We start from the raw sequence: 19,586 nt of genomic DNA, 5'->3' as shown, positions 1-19,586 counted from the left end.
AAAGAGAAAAATTTAAAATAAATATTTTATGTTATTCATTTCTTTCTATTTCAATAATATAAATTAAATAAACATATTATATCTAAGAAACAAATAGGTATTGACGTAGAGGCTGTCGACTTTTGGAATAAGAAAATATTTAAAATTAATAAATCAATATTGAGTTATAAATTTAAGATTAATATAGCATAAAGAAATTATAAAACATAAAGATTAAGAAAAATTACATTAAATTTATTTAAAAGTTATAGACAAAACAAATTTTAATCAACGATTTTCTGCCACAAATTTATAGTTGGTTTATATATTTGTCGGAGTGACTTTAATCAGGCGATGGGAAGGTGTGAAGACCTAAAAATTAAATTATTTTTAACTATAAAAAAACAATAAAGAATGTAAAGTAGAGATATGCGAACGTCACTGAAGTTTCATAATTTCTAGATTGCATTTAGACATCGACTTTCTTCAGAAATTTGTAAATGCATTATATGTTCGTTAAAATAAGCTGATCTAAGCAATGGAAAGGTGTGAAAACCTAAAAATGACATTGGTTTTGATTATAAAAGAAATTTTTATTAAAAATCAAATATTTAAAATAGAGATATATGATCAACACAGAAGCTGCAAAATTCTTGATGGCGACCATTGAATAGATGTTTGTGGATCATACTATTTTGTAAATTTTAATAAACATGATTCATTTGAATAAATGAAAAATAAAAAAGTTTTAATGTAAATATTTCCTTAATATATTTATCAGAATTTTTATTTTGATTTTCACTATTTGGAATATATTGGGGATGCCATAAACAAAATGTTTTAATCTCTTTAGAAATAAAAACCAAGATATTACGACCATAAAAGCTAGCATGTTCAGATTAAATTAATTAGAAAGATAATTATATATGTATCTACAAAAAAGAAAATGTAGTTTATTAGTAATAATAATAGTAAATAACAGTCACAATATGTTGGAATGATATTTTATGAGCTAAACAGATCTTAATAATAATTACTACTTCTTAATAGATATATGTTGGACTCAATACATGTTTAGTTTATTTATTATTTTCAAAATGTAGCTCAAAAGTGTATTTGTTGAATATTCACATTTTGTTTTCGTAAAAATTTATAATATTTGTTTAGATCAAAATTTAAAGTCAGCAGATTTAATATAATTTATCAAATTTTTTCTTAAGAAAGGTAAATTAGTACAGATAGTATGACCGACATTATAAAAGCTGGTGGTTTTACTCGTCTGATTTAGTACTGAAATCTTTTTAAAATGGGAACCATACTACAGTTCAGTTTTGTACTTTTGCTATTTCAAGTTATAGCTGTTAGGGCTACTACGGAAAGTTAGTCTTAATTGATTAAATTCAAAAACTTTTTAAGTAATGTGGATTTTGTTTAATTTTAAGAAATTGTTTTTTGTTACTGGGGTACATGGTCCCATTACCGAAATGGAAATGGAAACTTCAAAGTAAATAATATTAATCCAAGTTTATGTACGCATATCGCATATTCATTCTTTGGTATCAACAATAATGGAGAAATAATATCTCTGGATAGTTGGCTGGATGAAGATTTGCGTAAGCTCAAGTTTATTATATAAAAGGCTATAGACAGTTATATAGACAGTGTTTTTTAGATAATATTGCTAATACTGTGGCATTGAAACAACAAAACCCTGGCCTTAAAGTGTTAGCGGCTGTGGGTGGTTGGAATGAAGGTTCAATAAAATACTCAACAATGGCAGGTGATGCGACAAAACGTTTAAATTTTATCAACTCAGCATTAGCTCTTTTACATCAGAATGATTTTGATGGATTAGATTTGGATTGGGAATATCCATCGCAGCGCGATGGAATCTCTGCAGACCGACAAAATTTTGTAATTTTGCTGAAGGAATTAAAACAAGCGTAAGTAGGGAATTATGACTCAAAGGCATTATCTAGTAAAGTCAAAAAGAAAATTTGATTAACTCTAAAGCTTTAAGCCATTTTCGCATTATGTTATAGATATGTGTTTTTATAAAAACATCATCATATACTGTCATTCCCTGTCGACTGATCCTTTTTTCCTGATCATTTTTGCGACCTTTAGTTGGTTTTTTTCCGTAAATTCTTTTTTTATTTCTTGATTTAATAATGTTAAAGATATACCTACACACACCTTATGTGCGGACATACATAATTTCTTTAGTTGAACAGAAGCTTTTTGATCCAAATTACTTGGATCACAAAGATTTACTTGTAACTTGATGAGCAGTGAGTGTATCTCATGGGGTATTGATGTTCTCTGATATTCATTCGACCAAACAAGTAGTCAGTTATTATATCTCCATTTCGTCTTAAAACACACGACAATGGTTAACATTACGTTTACATATATTTAGTGCAAGATTTTCTGACAAAACTTCATACAAAATTTTATATATATATTAGATAGTCCCTGCAGCCTCATATAGATGAATATATCGGTAATAATCTATAAGATTTCAATACATTTGAAATTAATAAATTGCTAAATAATAAATTATAAAATATGAAAACAAATAAGTATATAGAACTTTATAGCTACACGTAGATCTGTAGGTTCTTAGCGATTACTAGTTCTTACGATTACTATTAGCGGTATACCGATTACTAGTGGCACAACAGTGTTTTGTTACACCTATATACTTGTTAATTATATACTTGTTAATCATAATTAGTATACCTTATTTACATCAAAGATTGTAAACAAATAAAATGTGCCAACACCAAAAAGAAAATTTAATTTAATTATAATTAATTTTTTAAGTTTCGCAGCGGAGAGCTTTTTACTCACTACCGCCGTTGCTGCTGGTCAAACATCCGCTAGTATCTCGTACGATATACCAAGCATGTCGCAATATATTGACTACATAAACGTTATGACATATGACTTTGTTAGTTCTTGGGATAGCAATATTGGCATACATTCACCTTTAACTGGTTCCGGTCTTAATACAGTAACAGCTTCAATTAACTACTGGTTGCAAAGTGGTAAGGTTTACCGAAATAAATATACACATATGTCTCCAGAACAACTATTTTATATACTTGTCCAGGTGCTCCACCGAACAAATTGGTGTTAGGTATACCATTCTATGGACGTACATTTACCTTAGCATATTCAAATCAAAATACGCCTGGATCACCTAGTGCAGGTCCTGGAGCTGCTGGTCCATATACATATGAATCTGGATTTTTGGGCTACAATGAAATTTGTGAAAAGATTGTAAACTGGAATAAGATATGGGACACAAGTTCTTCGTCTCCCTATGCATTTAAAGATAACCAATGGGTTAGCTATGACAATCAGGAGAGTATAACTTTGAAAATTAATTTTTTGAAATCACTTAATTTGGCTGGTGCAATGGTGTGGTCAATAGAAAGTGATGATTTTCGAGGTACTTGTGGAAGTGCATATCCACTCTTGAATGCCATTAATAATGCATTATACAGTGGTACGAGTATAACAAGCACCACACAAGGTTCTATAACAACTTCCACAACTGCAGTCGTAACTACACTACCTCCCGTAACAACTACGACGAGCACCTCGAATTCCAATGGGTGTACCAAACAAGGATACTTTGTTAATTCCAATGACTGCACAAAATATTATTATTGCACTAATGATATGATCCGTTACGATATGTCATGTCCTAGTGGTTTGTACTTCGATGAAGCCACCATAAGGTGTAATTGGCCTGAGTTAGTAAATTGTCATAATTAAAAAAAAATTTAATTTTTATGTTAAATAAATAAATAATAATGTGGAATTATATACAATTGTATTAATATTTTGTTTATTTTTATTAGTTAAAAAAATAATTTTACAATACAAATATTAAGGAAATATTAAGGTTTGTCAAGAAGACTTTGAAAGTATTTTACTTTTAACTTTTTTAAGTTAGAATTTAATTTACAAAAACTGGAATAATAATTTTGTAAATATTTACTTAACTAAATTTAAGTATATTTTATTTCAGCATTTAACTTGATCCGCATAATTACAACTAATCGACTCTAAATCGAAATAAAGGCCATGTGGACATTCAAATGAAAAACTATTGTCATTTGGATCGCAGTAATAAAATTTGGAACAGTCGTATTGACTGCGTACATAACCATTTTGTCCTTCACATTTGAAAATAAATGTTGAAGAACCATCAGTTCCAGAAATACCTTTGTTATCTTTATTGGCATCTGTTGTTGAAAACATTTCAATATTCTTTTACTGCAAATAAATTCAAACAAAATGAAATTAAATATATTAGTATTCTTTTTTAGAGACCCATCTAAATTTCGTATACCTCATATAAAATTCTTTCGTTATCTTTTATGTATTTAAAAAATATACAGTTAACTCTTTTATTTATATATAAATTTAATTTTTATTATAAAATACACTTGATGCAATTCATACAATACTCAAACAGTTATAGTTAGACAAATAAGTAAATATAGAATAAACATGTTTATAATAAACTTAATATTAAAAATGCAGCATCTTAAAATACTTAAATACAGTAGTTGTAAAACATATAAAAAAACAATACTGATGGTATTTCTTATTATTATTTGCACAGTACTGAATATTAATACACGAATACGAAAATATACTAACACAATGTCTCACCATCTACAAAACATTAATTTATTAATTATATAAACTAGTATTTTTAAATCATAATTATTATTCTTTACTTACTTTATCATTTCAAAAAAATTTATAATTAAATCACTTTGATAATTTTTTGCTTTATACTTTTTTTAATATTGGGCGCAAATTAGTTTTATTACTTTTTAACAATCAATTGCGCGGTAATTTTTTTTTAAATATAGGGCAGTGCATTCAAATTTTTTGTCAAAAAATCAAAACAGAGAACCAAAATTATGCTCCCTGTTGGACTCATTGTCCATAAAATTTTTCTTAAGAGTAACTTAAGGGTCTTATTCGGAGCAAGTTAAGGTCCGTATTCGGAGCGAATAAGGACCTTAACTTGCTCAATTTAGAAATAATCGTACGTTTTGAGATGGTATTAGTGCAATTTCTGAAAGTGTGTTTGTTATTTTCTGTTGTGCTCATTTAAGTTTCCGTTCTATATAAAATCTTCTTTGCTTTTGACATTCGCTGTCACACATATGTTAGGTGACCACACGTTGTTAAAATTTTAAGGTGCCCAGTTGTGCGTTTCTGATGTAGGTTAACACGGATATATAGCATTATTTTCATAGTTTGTATTTCAATAATCATAATAAGAAATGTTTTTAATACATAATTTCTCTATATTGTGCTCATTGCAGCAATTAATTAAATAATTTTTTAATTTCATGCTGTGTCAGTGTCAATTTCATAAACAGGGATGGCTTTGTCATTTTGTTTACGTTTGTAAATTTTTGTTATATTTGTTCAAGAAGTATTAAAATATTTAATTAATACTGTATGAAGATTACTTTTGGATGTTTGATTAAATTAACGTTTTGAACAGTAAAAATAAAACACTGGCAAGGTAATAGAAATGTTTGAAACAGTCAGTACATATCATATGTTAATATTTATTCTAATTTATCTAACATAATTGTTAACAATTTTGCCAACAAAGCAATAAATCAGTAACAATACACTCTATACATTTACGATGAATCATTAAAAAACTAATATTCCTGCATAATAGAAAAGATAACAATTTATAGATATGCGGGCGTGTATGCTGTTTGTTTTGATCAAACACTAATATATTTTTATAAAAATGTTCATAATTTTTCTTATATAAATAGATTTTCAGATTTTAATCTTACAAAAATCTGTAAATTATATCTGTGCCAGCTGCAATACTCATGACACCGCCAAGTTTAAAAAGGAATACTAACGATGTTCCATACGGGATATTAGCAATTCAGAAATGTGCACGAATATGTTGTCCACGTAATCGCTGTCAAAAAGTTATACTGTAACTGTGCTATATTAATATAAGTAACTTATATAATGTGATTTAATTCCAGATATAAAATATCAATTCTATTCCTCACATATATGTGCTATATATGTTATAAAATGTCAAGAAAGCCAATATCCGTAGTAAAATCTGTACTGCACGATACATGCACAAATGGTACTTCCACACATTGTGGTTATGCGCCTTTTAGTAAGATTTTTAATAATATTCTTAATTGTTTTTTGTATTATTTTAAGTTTTTTTCAGATACTCCTGATGGACCTAAATTATTTGGTGAGATGGACTCTGCATTTTTATTCACCTATGCACTTTCCATGTTTGCGTCAGGATTCATAGCTGAACGTGTATCATTACGTTATTATCTCTGTTTTGGCATGATCTTGTCAGGACTTTTTCAATACTTATTTGGTTTAGCTAAAATTTTGGATATTCATAACATGACGTATTTTTTACTTATACAAATATTTGGTGGTATAGTCCAAACAACAGGATGGCCTGGTGTGGTGACTATCGTTGGCCGTTGGTTCGGTAAATCAAAGCGTGGTTTAGTATTTGGAATTTGGAATAGTCATACTTCTATTGGCAATATACTTGGTACGCTAATAGCTGCAGAGTATGTGGAATCAGACTGGTCGCTATCATTTATTGTTCCCGCCATTATAATTTGTATTGGCGGTGTTATCATGTTTTTGTTTCTGGCAGAAAGTCCAGAATCAGTTAGCTTACAACTTGACCGGCCTTACTCATATGACCTCATTAATGATTCCGATGTCGAAGATGATAGAAATGTTTGTAATATGTTTAATAAATTTACGTTTGTTGTAATTGTATAAGTTTTCTGTTATTACAGCGTAATGAATCAAGTGAAAGAGCACAATTGTTACGGCATAGACCATCAATTAGTATAATTGATGCACTTCATATACCAGGCGTAATCGAATTTTCATTTTGTTTATTTTTTTCAAAATTAGTCAGTTATACATTCCTGTACTGGTTGCCGCTGTACATTGAGAATTCAAGTAAGTTATTTTACAAATATAATGTTTTGTTTCTATTTATTGCCTATTTATTGTTAAATATAAATAATTCATTTAGTTTTATTTATTTATTTAATTATAATTATATTATATTTAAAAAGATAGAGATGAAATGTACAAACTATGTAAAAATTGCTATGTTATTACGTAGACAGATGTATTCTTTTTTGAGTCACAGCTTGGAGAGATGAACAACGCTTTGGCCTTTTTACTGCTGTAGGTAGTACTCTCTCCATTGTTGTTGTTGTTATTATTGTGGTAACCCGCGGATCTATTGATCAGATAACATAAATGGAATTACAAATACGTATGTATGAATTAGGATGTGAGTAGGTTACAATAGTGTAGAGGTAGGCGATAGTTTAGGAGTCGAAATGGGTTGTGGGTGGGTGAGATTTGTGAATTCAAATATTGATTGGAATCCAGTTAGTGTGTGGATTTGGAAAACAGCTGAGCGAAATCATGGAGATAGAGCTGTAATTAGGGCATGCATTGGTACAGTTAAAACTGAGATTATACCAATGTGTTGGAATTTGAAGTTTCGAGATTAATTTTCTTTTAAACCTTTTAAAAGTCACTTATAATACATAGATGGTAAATTTTTTTATAGGCACTTTGGGAGCAGAAGTGTCTGCCATTTTATCAACGACATTTGATGTTGGTGGTATAATTGGTACTATTACAGCTGGTGGAATATCTGATAAAACTGGAATGCCTGCTACTGTGTGCATGGTTATGTTTTTGATAGCATCTCCTGTGGTATACAAAATTGTTTGTATTGAAAAAAATTTGAACTTACCTAATATCGTTTTAGTTGCTTTTGTATCAACAGTTTGGTTCAGTATCTATGGAAATAAGCATTGTATTGCTTATACTCGGAGGCATTACGGTTAATGGACCATATGGTCTTATAACGACAGCAGTGAGTGCTGAATTAGGAACACATAGTACTGTAGAAGGAAATGCCAAAGCTTTAGCTACTGTTACTGCAATTATAGATGGGATCGGCTCAATTGGTAATAATTATAATAAAAGTTTTATTAATTTTAAAAGTTTTATGATTTTATAAGACGTATTTGTGTTGTTGTTATTTAAGGTGCTGCTGTGGGTCCACTTTTGGCTGGTGTTTTCTGTACTGGAGGTTGGGAACAAGTTTTTCAAATGCTTATTATGGCCCTGACCTGTGCAATGATATTATTAATACGACTAGTAGCTAAAGAATGCATAAATTTACGTCGTAATAGCCGAACTCGTAGTGAATAATAACCAAATCCAAATATATTTTTTAAAATGATTTTATTACATTTTCAATTACAAATAATTATTTGTAATTTTAAATATATTTTTATATCAGAACTTTATTATTTAAGCATATATACGTAATGTGAAATTTTAAAATTTTAATAAATCTCTGTTCAAAGAGTATCACAAATTGTACGTAAATAAAGTTTTCATGTAAAGCAAAATTTGTGCTCTAATCTCAATTCTATAGAAAAAACCATCACTAAGTGATAAAAAAAATTAATATAAAATTATATTTGGCACAATAACATTAATATTGTAAAGAGACTATGCATAAGTTTTTGTAATTATTTTCTTTAATAATGTTCTTTCTTTATTCTAATAATTCTGGGTTCAAAACTGTTTCGTATTTTCTAATTATGCAAAATTAGTTTCTATTACTCATTTTATTTCTAAGTATGTTATATTTTAATTTTCAACTTTTTTATGACAAGTTTTTAATTCAAGGAAAAATATGAATAAAATCTCATCTTCGTTTGTCAAATTGTGGGTTATCATACCCATTTAAGTTTCTGCATTTGCTAGGGAAGCAAATCAAGTAACTTCTCTAAGAATTATATTACTACAGGGACGATAATAATAATAATAATACTTACAAATTTAAAAAAGGATTTGTAAAAACAAAAAATCTTTAAATCAGAACCACACCTATGTTGCATGAAACATTATTATAATATAAGATTGCCAATGTGTTTATTAGTTATAACGCAAATGTAAAAAAATTGCTCATACAAAAACTGCTTTTCGCCCATTAATTCCTCCAAGCTGCTTAAAGCATCAATAAGGCATCGATGCCATTGTGATGCTTTTAGCGTCAATGCCACTATAAGCTGCTAGGTTATAAAAGTATTATATTAGTTTCTAAAAAAATTTTACGCCTTAAAATATGCAATTAATTCTAATAATATTTTCTCTCATATAAATATGCAACTGATAATACAAATGCAAGCGTAGGAGGAATAAGTATTTTTTTACAATAAAGAGAAAAATTTAAAATAAATATTTTATGTTATTCATTTCTTTCTATTTCAATAATATAAATTAAATAAACATATTATATCTAAGAAACAAATAGGTATTGACGTAGAGGCTGTCGACTTTTGGAATAAGAAAATATTTAAAATTAATAAATCAATATTGAGTTATAAATTTAAGATTAATATAGCATAAAGAAATTATAAAACATAAAGATTAAGAAAAATTACATTAAATTTATTTAAAAGTTATAGACAAAACAAATTTTAATCAACGATTTTCTGCCACAAATTTATAGTTGGTTTATATATTTGTCGGAGTGACTTTAATCAGGCGATGGGAAGGTGTGAAGACCTAAAAATTAAATTATTTTTAACTATAAAAAAACAATAAAGAATGTAAAGTAAAGATATGCGAACGTCACAGAAGTTTCATAATTTCTAGATTGCATTTAGACATCGACTTTCTTCAGATATTTGTAAATGGATTATATGTTCGTTAAAATAAGCTGATCCAAGCTATGGAAAGATGTGAAGACCTAAACATGACATTGTTTTTAATTATAAAAGAAATTTTTATTAAAAATCAAATATTTAAAATAGAGATATATGATCAACACAGAAGCTGCAAAATTCTTGATGGCGACCATTGAATAGATGTTTGTGGATCATACTATTTTGTAAATTTTAATAAACATGATTCATTTGAATAAATGAAAAATAAAAAAGTTTTAATGTAAATATTTCCTTAATGTATTTATCAGAATTTTTATTTTGATTTTCACTATTTGGAATATATTGGGGATGCCATAAACAAAATGTTTTAATCTCTTTAGAAATAAAAACCAAGATATTACGACCATAAAAGCTAGCATGTTCAGATTAAATTAATTAGAAAGATAATTATATATGTATCTACAAAAAAGAAAATGTAGCTTATTAGTAATAATAATAGTAAATAACAGTCACAATATGTTGAAATGATATTTTATGAGCTAAACAGATCTTAATAATAATTACTACTTCTTAATAGATATATGTTGGACTCAATACATGTTTAGTTTATTTATTATTTTCAAAATGTAGCTCAAAAGTGTATTTGTTGAATATTCACATTTTGTTTTCGTAAAAATTTATAATATTTGTTTAGATTAAAATTTAAAGTCAGCAGATTTAATATAATTTATCAAATTTTTCTTAAGAAAGGTAAATTAGTATAGATAGTATGACCGACATTATAAAAGCTGGTGGTTTTACTCGTCTGATTTAGTACTGAAATCTTTTTAAAATGGGAACCATACTACAGTTCAGTTTTGTACTTTTGCTATTTCAAGTTATAGCTGTTAGGGCTACTACGGAAAGTTAGTCTTAATTGATTAAATTCAAAAACTTTTTAAGTAATGTGGATTTTGTTTAATTTTAAGAAATTGTTTTTTGTTACTGGGGTACATGGTCCCATTACCGAAATGGAAATGGAAACTACAAAGTAAATAATATTACTTGGCTGGATACTTGGTTGGATGAAGATTTGCGTAAGCTCAAGTTTATTATATAAATGGCTATAGACAGTTATATAGACAGTGTTTTTTAGATAATCTTGCTAATACTGTGGCATTGAAACAACAAAACCCTGGCCTTAAAGTGTTAGAGGCTGTGGGTGGTTGGAATGAAGGTTCAATAAAATACTCAACAATGGCAGATGATGCGACAAAACGTTTAAATTTTATCAACTCAGCATTAGCTCTTTTACATCAGAATGATTTTGATGGATTAGATTTAGATTGGGAATATCCAGCGCAGCGCGATGGAATCTCTGCAGACCGACAAAATTTTGTAATTTTGCTGAAGGAATTAAAACAAGCGTAAGTAGGGAATTATGACTCAAAGGCATTATCTACTAAAGTCAAAAAGAAAATTTAATTAACTCTAAAGCTTTAAGCCATTTTCGCATTATGTTATAGATATGTGTTTTTATAAAAACATCATCATATACTGTCATACCCTGTCGACTGATCCTTTTTTCCTGATCATTTTTGCGACCTTTAGTTAGTTTTTTTCCGTAAATTCTTTTTTTATTTCTTGATTTAATAATGTTAAAGATATACCTACACACACCTTACGTGCGGACATACATAATTTCTCTAGTTTAACAGAAGCTTTTTGATCCAAATTACTTGGATCACAAAGATTTACTTGTAACTTGATGAGCAGTGAGTGTATCTCATGGGGTATTGATGTTCTCTGATATTCATTCGACCAAACAAGTAGTCAGTTATTATATCTCCATTTCGTCTTAAAACACACGACAATGGTTAACATTACGTTTACATATATTTAGTGCAAGATTTTCTGACAAAACTTCATACAAAATTTTATATATATATTAGATAGTCCCTGCAGCCTCATATAGATGAATATATCGGTAATAATCTATAAGATTTCAATACATTTGAAATTAATAAATTGCTAAATAATAAATTATAAAATATGAAAACAAATAAGTATATAGAACTTTATAGCTACACGTAGATCTGTAGGTTCTTAGCGATTATATATCACATAGATTTTAAATAAACTTAGAAACATAAAAACTTATTTTTAATCGGTAAGTAAAATAATGTTAATCGGTATACTGATTACTAGTGGCACAACAGTGTTTTGTTACACCTATATACTTGTTAATTATATACTTGTTAATCATAATTAGTATACCTAATTTACATCAAAGATTGTAAACAAATAAAATGTGCCAACACCAAAAAGAAAATTTAATTTAATTATAATTAATTTTTTAAGTTTCGCAGCGGAGCTTTTTACTCACTACCGCCGTTGCTGCTGGTCAAACATCCGCTAGTATCTCGTACGACATACCAAGCATGTCGCAATATATTGACTACATAAACGTTATGACATATGACTTTGTTAGTTCTTGGGATAGCAATATTGGCATACATTCACCTTTAACTGGTTCCGGTCTTAATACAGTAACAGCTTCAATTAACTACTGGTTGCAAAGTGGTAAGGTTTACCGAAATAAATATACACATATGTCTCCAGAATAACTATTTCATATACTTGTCCAGGTGCTCCACCGAACAAATTGGTGTTAGGTATACCATTCTATGGACGTACATTTACCTTAGCATATTCAAATCAAAATACGCCTGGATCACCTAGTGCAGGTCCTGGAGCTGCTGGTCCATATACATATGAATCTGGATTTTTGGGCTACAATGAAATTTGTGAAAAGATTGTAAACTGGAATAAGATATGGGACACAAGTTCTTCGTCTCCCTATGCATTTAAAGATAACCAATGGGTTAGCTATGACAATCAGGAGAGTATAACTTTGAAAATTAATTTTTTGAAATCACTTAATTTGGCTGGTGCAATGGTGTGGTCAATAGAAAGTGATGATTTTCGAGGTACTTGTGGAAGTGCATATCCACTCTTGAATGCCATTAATAATGCATTATACAGTGGTACGAGTATAACAAGCACCACACAAGGTTCTATAACAACTTCCACAACTGCAGTCGTAACTACACTACCTCCCGTAACAACTACGACGAGCACCTCGAATTCCAATGGGTGTACCAAACAAGGATACTTTGTTAATTCCAATGACTGCACAAAATATTATTATTGCACTAATGATATGATCCGTTACGATATGTCATGTCCTAGTGGTTTGTACTTCGATGAAGCCACCATAAGGTGTAATTGGCCTGAGTTAGTAAATTGTCATAATTAAAAAAAAATTTAATTTTTATGTTAAATAAATAAATAATAATGTGGAATTATATACAATTGTATTAATATTTTGTTTATTTTTATTAGTTAAAAAAATAATTTTACAATACAAATATTAAGGAAATATTAAGGTTTGTCAAGAAGACTTTGAAAGTATTTTACTTTTAACTTTTTTAAGTTAGAATTTAATTTACAAAAACTGGAATAATAATTTTGTAAATATTTACTTAACTAAATTTAAGTTTATTTTATTTCAGCATTTAACTTGATCCGCATAATTACAACTAATCGACTCTAAATCGAAATAAAGGCCATGTGGACATTCAAATGAAAAACTATTGTCATTTGGATCGCAGTAATAAAATTTGGAACAGTCGTATTGACTGCGTACATAACCATTTTGTCCTTCACATTTGAAAATAAATGTTGAAGAACCATCAGTTCCAGAAATACCTTTGTTATCTTTATTGGCATCTGTTGTTGACAAGTTTTGAATTTTACTTGTTGCCTCAGTCATTCCTGTAGCGGTAAGACCAAACAATATTTTATTGACTTGTTTAAGCAAAGGGAATTTTTCCTCTCCACACTGTCCACGAAAATCATCTGATTCAATTGACCATATCATAATGCCAGCTAAATTCTTTTCCATAACATAATCTGCTTTCAGTTTAATGCTATTTAAGTTTTCATAACCAACCCATTGTCTGCCTTGATAAGCATATGGCACCATTTGTTCGGATTCCCATTCTTCATGCCATCTTTCACTTTGCATTTTTTCACATAATTCATTATAGCCTATTACGCCTGGTTCTACGGAGTATTGTCCAGCTATACCACGCCCAAGATGAGGAGAACCAGGTGTATGTTTTTCAGCATTCTCTAAAGTAAATGAACGTCCATAAAATGGTATTCCCAAAACAAGTTTATCGCTCGGTGCACCTAAAATGTATATAGGTTTTATTATTCATTTTATGTTAATTAGAAAATATGTTGATAACATATAAATAATAGTATTTAATACTTAAATAAATTATTCCTGTTTATACTTTACCTTTGCTTAGCCAATATTTAATTATTGCATCGACATTCAACTGCTTCTCCCGTTTAGTTTTATCACTATTACCACCATAAAGTGGAGCGTTAATTCCTATAACATCATCCCAAGGACCATGCAAATCGTAAGCCATAACGCTGATAATATCCAAATATTTCGATACCTCTGGTATATTGTATGAAAGGGATGCAGAAAATTCCGCTGAGCCTACTGCTGCTGTCAGTAAGTAATTGAACGGATCCAAACTGCAACATTCAAAAAATTAGTATAAAAGATATAGTATTTTATTGAGTATCGTTTAATACACATAATTTATCATCAAACTAACCATATGCTAAAGACAATTATATGTATTATAGCATATAAGATAAAGAGAATATGAAGTATTTTATTACGGGATTTACTTCACGATATTTGTATTTATATTATCTATGGAAGTATTTCGAACTTAGTTTAAAAATATAATAAATGTGATAAAAAAGCTGTTAAGCTTTTAAATATAGAGTTGTTAAAGATTTATCACGTACATCTTGCTCAAAAGTCAAAAATAATCTTAAAATTATCAACATTCTGATAGAAACAATAGCAACAACATCCAATTTAAATAGAATAAAATAGAAATAGAAAAGACTTAATAACTTAAACACTTAATAACATATAAATAGTTCAGCTCATAGGTACATTAAATAGAATGAAAAATCAGACAGCTTAAATATTAAGGTCTCAGATATTAGTTCTCAGAGGAGAGAGAACTCTCCTGCTAATCATAGGTGACAGTCACTCACAATTTATTAACAGAGATCTAGTCCCTCCTGTCAAGCTAACTGAAGTTTTTTATATAGGTTGTGATGTATGCAGAAAAACTGCAACTTAAGTTCAACTCTTATAATAGAAATTGCGGAATCTTGAACGAGAAAATATTATCTAATAATTTCGCTGCCACTGCCCAACTTTGGTTAACAGAAAAAACAGATTTTTTTTTAAAAAGAAAATAATTTCTTGATAATCTGTTAGCCTGATGATCATTCAATACAATTGATCTATAATAACTACATAATTTAATAAGATGGTTCAAATTTATCTATAGGGTTTTATTGTGGAGAATGTGGTATTAAATTTTTTGCTATATCTATGAGGCAGATGGGTGTCTGCACCCAACGAACAGCACGTTAACTTGATAAAAAATGCAGCAATAAATAACATTTTTTATACAAAATCTTGTACGATAATACGATATGATAATTACAAGTGTAAACATAGCGTCAATAGAGATCCTTAAATTATTTGTGGTATAATATTCTATGTTTAAATTATTAAAAAATGAGAACGATTTTTTTATTAGACTCTTAATAACTTATATAATAGCATGAAACAAGAAAAGTCACATTATTATCAAAATTAACTCTTATTTGATTTGAAACAAACTGTAAAGGTTTTTCTATTGCATCTAATGATGAATTTACCAACGTATATGTATCAAATGTGAAAAAAAACTTATAGGTTGTAACTTTTACAATATAACTATATTAGGCTTACCCCTCTTTAAGTTCTCTTAACAGCGTTATGTAATTATTACGATCATCTTGTGTGGTAAGATTATGTCTCTGAAGTGGATATTCCCAATCTAGATCTAATCCATCAAAACCATGCCTTTGCAAAAAACTTACAACTGATTTAACAAAACGTGCACGTTTGTTGGCATCTCCAGCTACAATTGAAAAATTTTTCGAACCCTCATTCCAACCACCAACAGCAGCCAAAGTTTTAAGTGTTGGATTTTTCAATTTCAAAGCATTAAATTTTTTTATATTACCACGACCGTAATTGTCCTCTAAATCTAAGTAAGGATCAATTATACGCAAGTCTCCACTCTCTTCGATGCCAAAGAAGGCATACATTAAATGAGTACATAAAAATGGATCAATATTAGAGACGTCGAATTTACCGTATGAAGATCGATATGTGGACCATGTTCCGTGGTAGCATATAACATGTTCTGGAATCAATAATAAATTAGTACATATGGGTTATATATATTTGTATATATATATTGGATATTTTTTATATTTATTTATTTATTTATATATATATATATATATATATACTATATAAACATATATAAACATATATTTAGTAGCTTTTGCTATAACAAAAGAAAAATGTTCATTTATTTCTTGTTTACTGATATAAAAATAAAGTCCCCTTTAGCAAAACTACAAATCGTGTAGATATATCTTATCAGTTAAATATTATAATTGATTTTTCTTGTAAACTCAAATTATTTATACAGATCTATTATTTTTTACTTTATATATGTGTACGTGAATTGTGCAGATGTGCAGCCGTTTGCTAAATAAGTAGATAATATTTTAAGTTTAATTTCCTTGCCGTTTCAAAAAAACAATATGACAGTATTGTTAAAAAGCATTATTAATTATTTGGTTAAACAGTATTATTAATGTATATTATATATATATTATATATAGTAATTATATATAGTAATTATATGTATATTATATATAGTAATTTCAAGAAATTGCTGCAAAGCATAAAACTTTTTTATTTATTTTTTATTTATATATTTTCGATATAAATACATTAATTGTATTAGATATAAAATATATTTATTATGTAACATACAATACATAAGAAACAAATATATTATTTAATTTGTTCAAAAAAATGTGTATATTTTAAGTATGTTTTTTTATAGGCCATTAATTCAATTTGATTTTTAATTAAAAGAAAATATGTTTGTGTTTAATATTTAATAATAATAAACACTAATAATAAACATTAAAATTAAATAAATTTTTTTGTCATTAATATAAATAAATTTTTAATAAATATATATAATTTTTACATAACCATATTGAAATTGACGCAGTTATAGTAATCAGTATTCAACAAATATACATAAATTAACTAAGAAAATTGATACTTGTTCACATAATTATTATAGAAATTTCAAATTTATATTAAATATAATATCAATTTAATAAATAGTTTTAAATAAATAATTGAATATTTTCTTCAAAATAAATATGTTTATATATATATATATATATATATATATATATATATATTATTTTTAATTTAAAAAATATTTGAAATTACTTAAAAAAAAATAAAATTTTTAATTGTCGAATTAACACTAAAAATCTAAGTTTAGTTATTTTCGTTAAGAGTTTTAGTACAGTTATTTATACTTATTAATATACTTAATATCAACTATTATTTTATATTAATATAGTAAATATTAACTATTAGTTTATATTTTTATACTCAACATTAATAATATTTTAGCTAGCACTTACTATTTATCTTGCAGTCGACTTCACTTTGATGTAGCAGCATATATAGCACAGTTATTATATAAATTTTTAAAAGCATTTTATTATATAAGAAAAAACTTTTAATTTAATAACAAAATTTTAAAATTTAATTGTATTTTACTCTACGTATCAGTTTTAAAACTGAGCAATTCAAAATGTATCATTCAATTTTATAGTAGAAAATCTTTTGGAGACTGCTTTCATTTTTCTTCGTTGAGGGTAAAACAATATTTGTGTAAGGTCCGATAAGAAAAATAAAGATATGAAATCAATAAAAAATTTAAATATGTTAACAATATCTTCACTTATTGCAAAAAATAATTTTATTATATATAACAAGAAAAAATATGACGCATTCATGTCGGCAGACAAAAACAACTTTGAACTCTCCAAAATAAAAGATAAATAATATTAAAAAGATACATAACCAGAGAGGTAAACTAACTATATTAAAAGTAATTATTATTAATATTATTAAGCTGAAGTGAAACAAAACAAATTACGTTGTTTATTTATATAAAAATATTATATAGATATGTGAAATCGATAAATAAAATCATTATGGCATTCAAAGATTATAAAAAATTACAAAAAAAAAAAATGTTGCAACGTAAATATTTAATTAAAAAAAATCGATCGATACGTTAAGGATATATTTATTTGTTCTTGTCTATAATATTGTTTATATAAATAATTGCATAAACCTAAAATGGAAATTATTAAGTTATACATTATAAAATGTTTAATTAAATCAAATCTATGAGTTCACGAAGAAATGCACATAAATAAACATCAATCTTTTTCTAATTTTTCTTTTACTTATTCCATAATTTTTTATTTTAAGATTTTGTTAATGTACAGTGTAATTAATTGAGTAACAGATATAAAAAGAAGACTTTTATTTAGTATTTAATTATTATAAATTTTGTTATAATTTGATTAAAATACAATATATCAAACAAAAACTATAATAATTATTGAATTTATCAAAGAAATTATTGTTTGTAAAACACTTGGTTTACAAGAAAATTTATATGTTGTAAAAATTTTTATTATGCATTTTTAACAATAATAATCTGAAAACATATTTGCGCTATAAATGAATTCTGTAATATAAGTTGTTTAACTTCGCTGTGATAAAATAAAAACAAAAACAAACTTACGCATAAAATCAAAAGTAAAATTAAATTAATAATAGCTTTGATTTATATTATATTTATTTATATTCCTTATAACAATTTACATTCTGCATATATATATATGTTGAAAACACATATTTTACATACCAACAGAAAATTTATAAAATTTATGCATAACATTTAAAACTTTAAAATCTTCTCAACTTCGCAAGTTGATTATTTCGACGAAGTGCCATTTTTCGGACACGTCTCCAATATTGTTTTGTATTAGGGTCTAATTCTTCCAACGGTATAATACGGTCCACATTTAAACTCCATAACCAATCGGGATATTCACTGTCGGGTTTTAGCTGTAAATATTTGTAAAAAAATTTTGAAAAGGCATAATTTAAAAAAACAACAAATTACTTTAATATCTTCTCCGGTTTTGTAAATATTACTACCACAAACGTAGTTAACTAGTTTGTTGACATCAGTTTCTACAGGAATTTCTTTTTTTTCCATCATTGGACCAAGTTTACCCAATTTTTTCTTTTTCATTGTTGGAGCCGCTGAAATTCACATAAAACTTATTCCATATTTCTTTGTAAAATTAATAAACATTTTCTAATTTACCACCCAATGGTTTTGCATAAAATCTTGTTGTTAAAATTGTCGATTGAAACAGTTTTTGTTTCAGTATATTCAGTCCATTTGCCAAGTTATTCATTTTTTCAAATTTGTTTTAAATTTAATAGATTATTTTATTTTATAATAACACTAGGATTTCTAACCTAAAAATGTTGTCAAAGATTGATTTAACATCTGTTTAAAAGTGTTATAATGACACCAGTGTTGCAAATAAATTTAATTTTTTAATAAAAAATAGTAGCTAAAATATTGTTAAAAATGTACAATTTTGAGTAAATTATATTTATACACTAATAAATTAAATATATTTATACATATCTCAAACCGACTTTTACATGTTGGATAATTATTTAATTTTCTTTTTATAATT

At 27.2% G+C, this 19,586-nt stretch overlaps 5 protein-coding genes across 5 annotated transcripts; 3 read left to right on the top strand and 2 right to left on the bottom strand.

The window, feature by feature from the left end:
* Positions 1-1,249: 1,249 nt before the first annotated feature.
* Positions 1,250-13,099, top strand: LOC119674158. Its single transcript, XM_038085282.1, has 12 exons — positions 1,250-1,358; positions 1,422-1,592; positions 1,652-1,922; positions 2,806-3,029; positions 3,095-3,754; positions 6,239-6,780; positions 6,843-7,011; positions 7,640-7,788; positions 7,844-8,045; positions 8,126-8,266; positions 12,102-12,323; positions 12,389-13,099. The coding sequence occupies exons 1-12, from the start codon at positions 1,286-1,288 to the stop codon at positions 13,057-13,059; spliced, it is 3,495 nt and encodes a 1,164-aa protein (XP_037941210.1). The 5' UTR covers positions 1,250-1,285; the 3' UTR covers positions 13,060-13,099.
* Positions 5,424-8,377, top strand: LOC119677588 (glucose-6-phosphate exchanger SLC37A2-like). The gene is made up of 8 exons (XM_038088991.1): positions 5,424-5,545; positions 5,814-5,986; positions 6,039-6,181; positions 6,239-6,780; positions 6,843-7,011; positions 7,640-7,788; positions 7,844-8,045; positions 8,126-8,377. Exons 2-8 carry the CDS (start codon positions 5,874-5,876, stop codon positions 8,290-8,292), a joined length of 1,485 nt encoding a protein of 494 aa, XP_037944919.1. The 5' UTR covers positions 5,424-5,545; positions 5,814-5,873; the 3' UTR covers positions 8,293-8,377.
* Positions 10,558-11,664, top strand: LOC119677590 (probable chitinase 2). Its single transcript, XM_038088993.1, has 3 exons — positions 10,558-10,666; positions 10,730-10,837; positions 10,897-11,664. Exons 1-3 carry the CDS (start codon positions 10,594-10,596, stop codon positions 11,169-11,171), a joined length of 456 nt encoding a protein of 151 aa, XP_037944921.1. The 5' UTR covers positions 10,558-10,593; the 3' UTR covers positions 11,172-11,664.
* A 184-nt stretch (positions 13,100-13,283) lies between the features above and the next one.
* LOC119677589 (chitinase-3-like protein 1) lies at positions 13,284-17,552 on the bottom strand. The gene is made up of 4 exons (XM_038088992.1): positions 17,430-17,552; positions 15,649-16,108; positions 14,110-14,357; positions 13,284-13,997 (listed from the first exon to the last, which is right to left on the bottom strand). Exons 1-4 carry the CDS (start codon positions 17,503-17,505, stop codon positions 13,312-13,314), a joined length of 1,470 nt encoding a protein of 489 aa, XP_037944920.1. The 5' UTR covers positions 17,506-17,552; the 3' UTR covers positions 13,284-13,311.
* A 1,164-nt stretch (positions 17,553-18,716) lies between these two features.
* LOC119677586 (39S ribosomal protein L54, mitochondrial) lies at positions 18,717-19,378 on the bottom strand. Its single transcript, XM_038088989.1, has 3 exons — positions 19,202-19,378; positions 18,995-19,137; positions 18,717-18,936 (listed from the first exon to the last, which is right to left on the bottom strand). Exons 1-3 carry the CDS (start codon positions 19,293-19,295, stop codon positions 18,775-18,777), a joined length of 399 nt encoding a protein of 132 aa, XP_037944917.1. The 5' UTR covers positions 19,296-19,378; the 3' UTR covers positions 18,717-18,774.
* Between the last annotated feature and the right edge of the window lie 208 nt (positions 19,379-19,586).

The sequence above is a fragment of the Teleopsis dalmanni genome, chromosome 2 (assembly GCF_002237135.1).
Source record: "Teleopsis dalmanni isolate 2A chromosome 2, ASM223713v2, whole genome shotgun sequence".
NCBI classification, from domain to species: Eukaryota; Metazoa; Arthropoda; class Insecta; order Diptera; family Diopsidae; genus Teleopsis; species Teleopsis dalmanni.
Note: the sequence above shows the minus strand (reverse complement) of the source record. Positions and strands in the feature narration are given on the sequence as shown.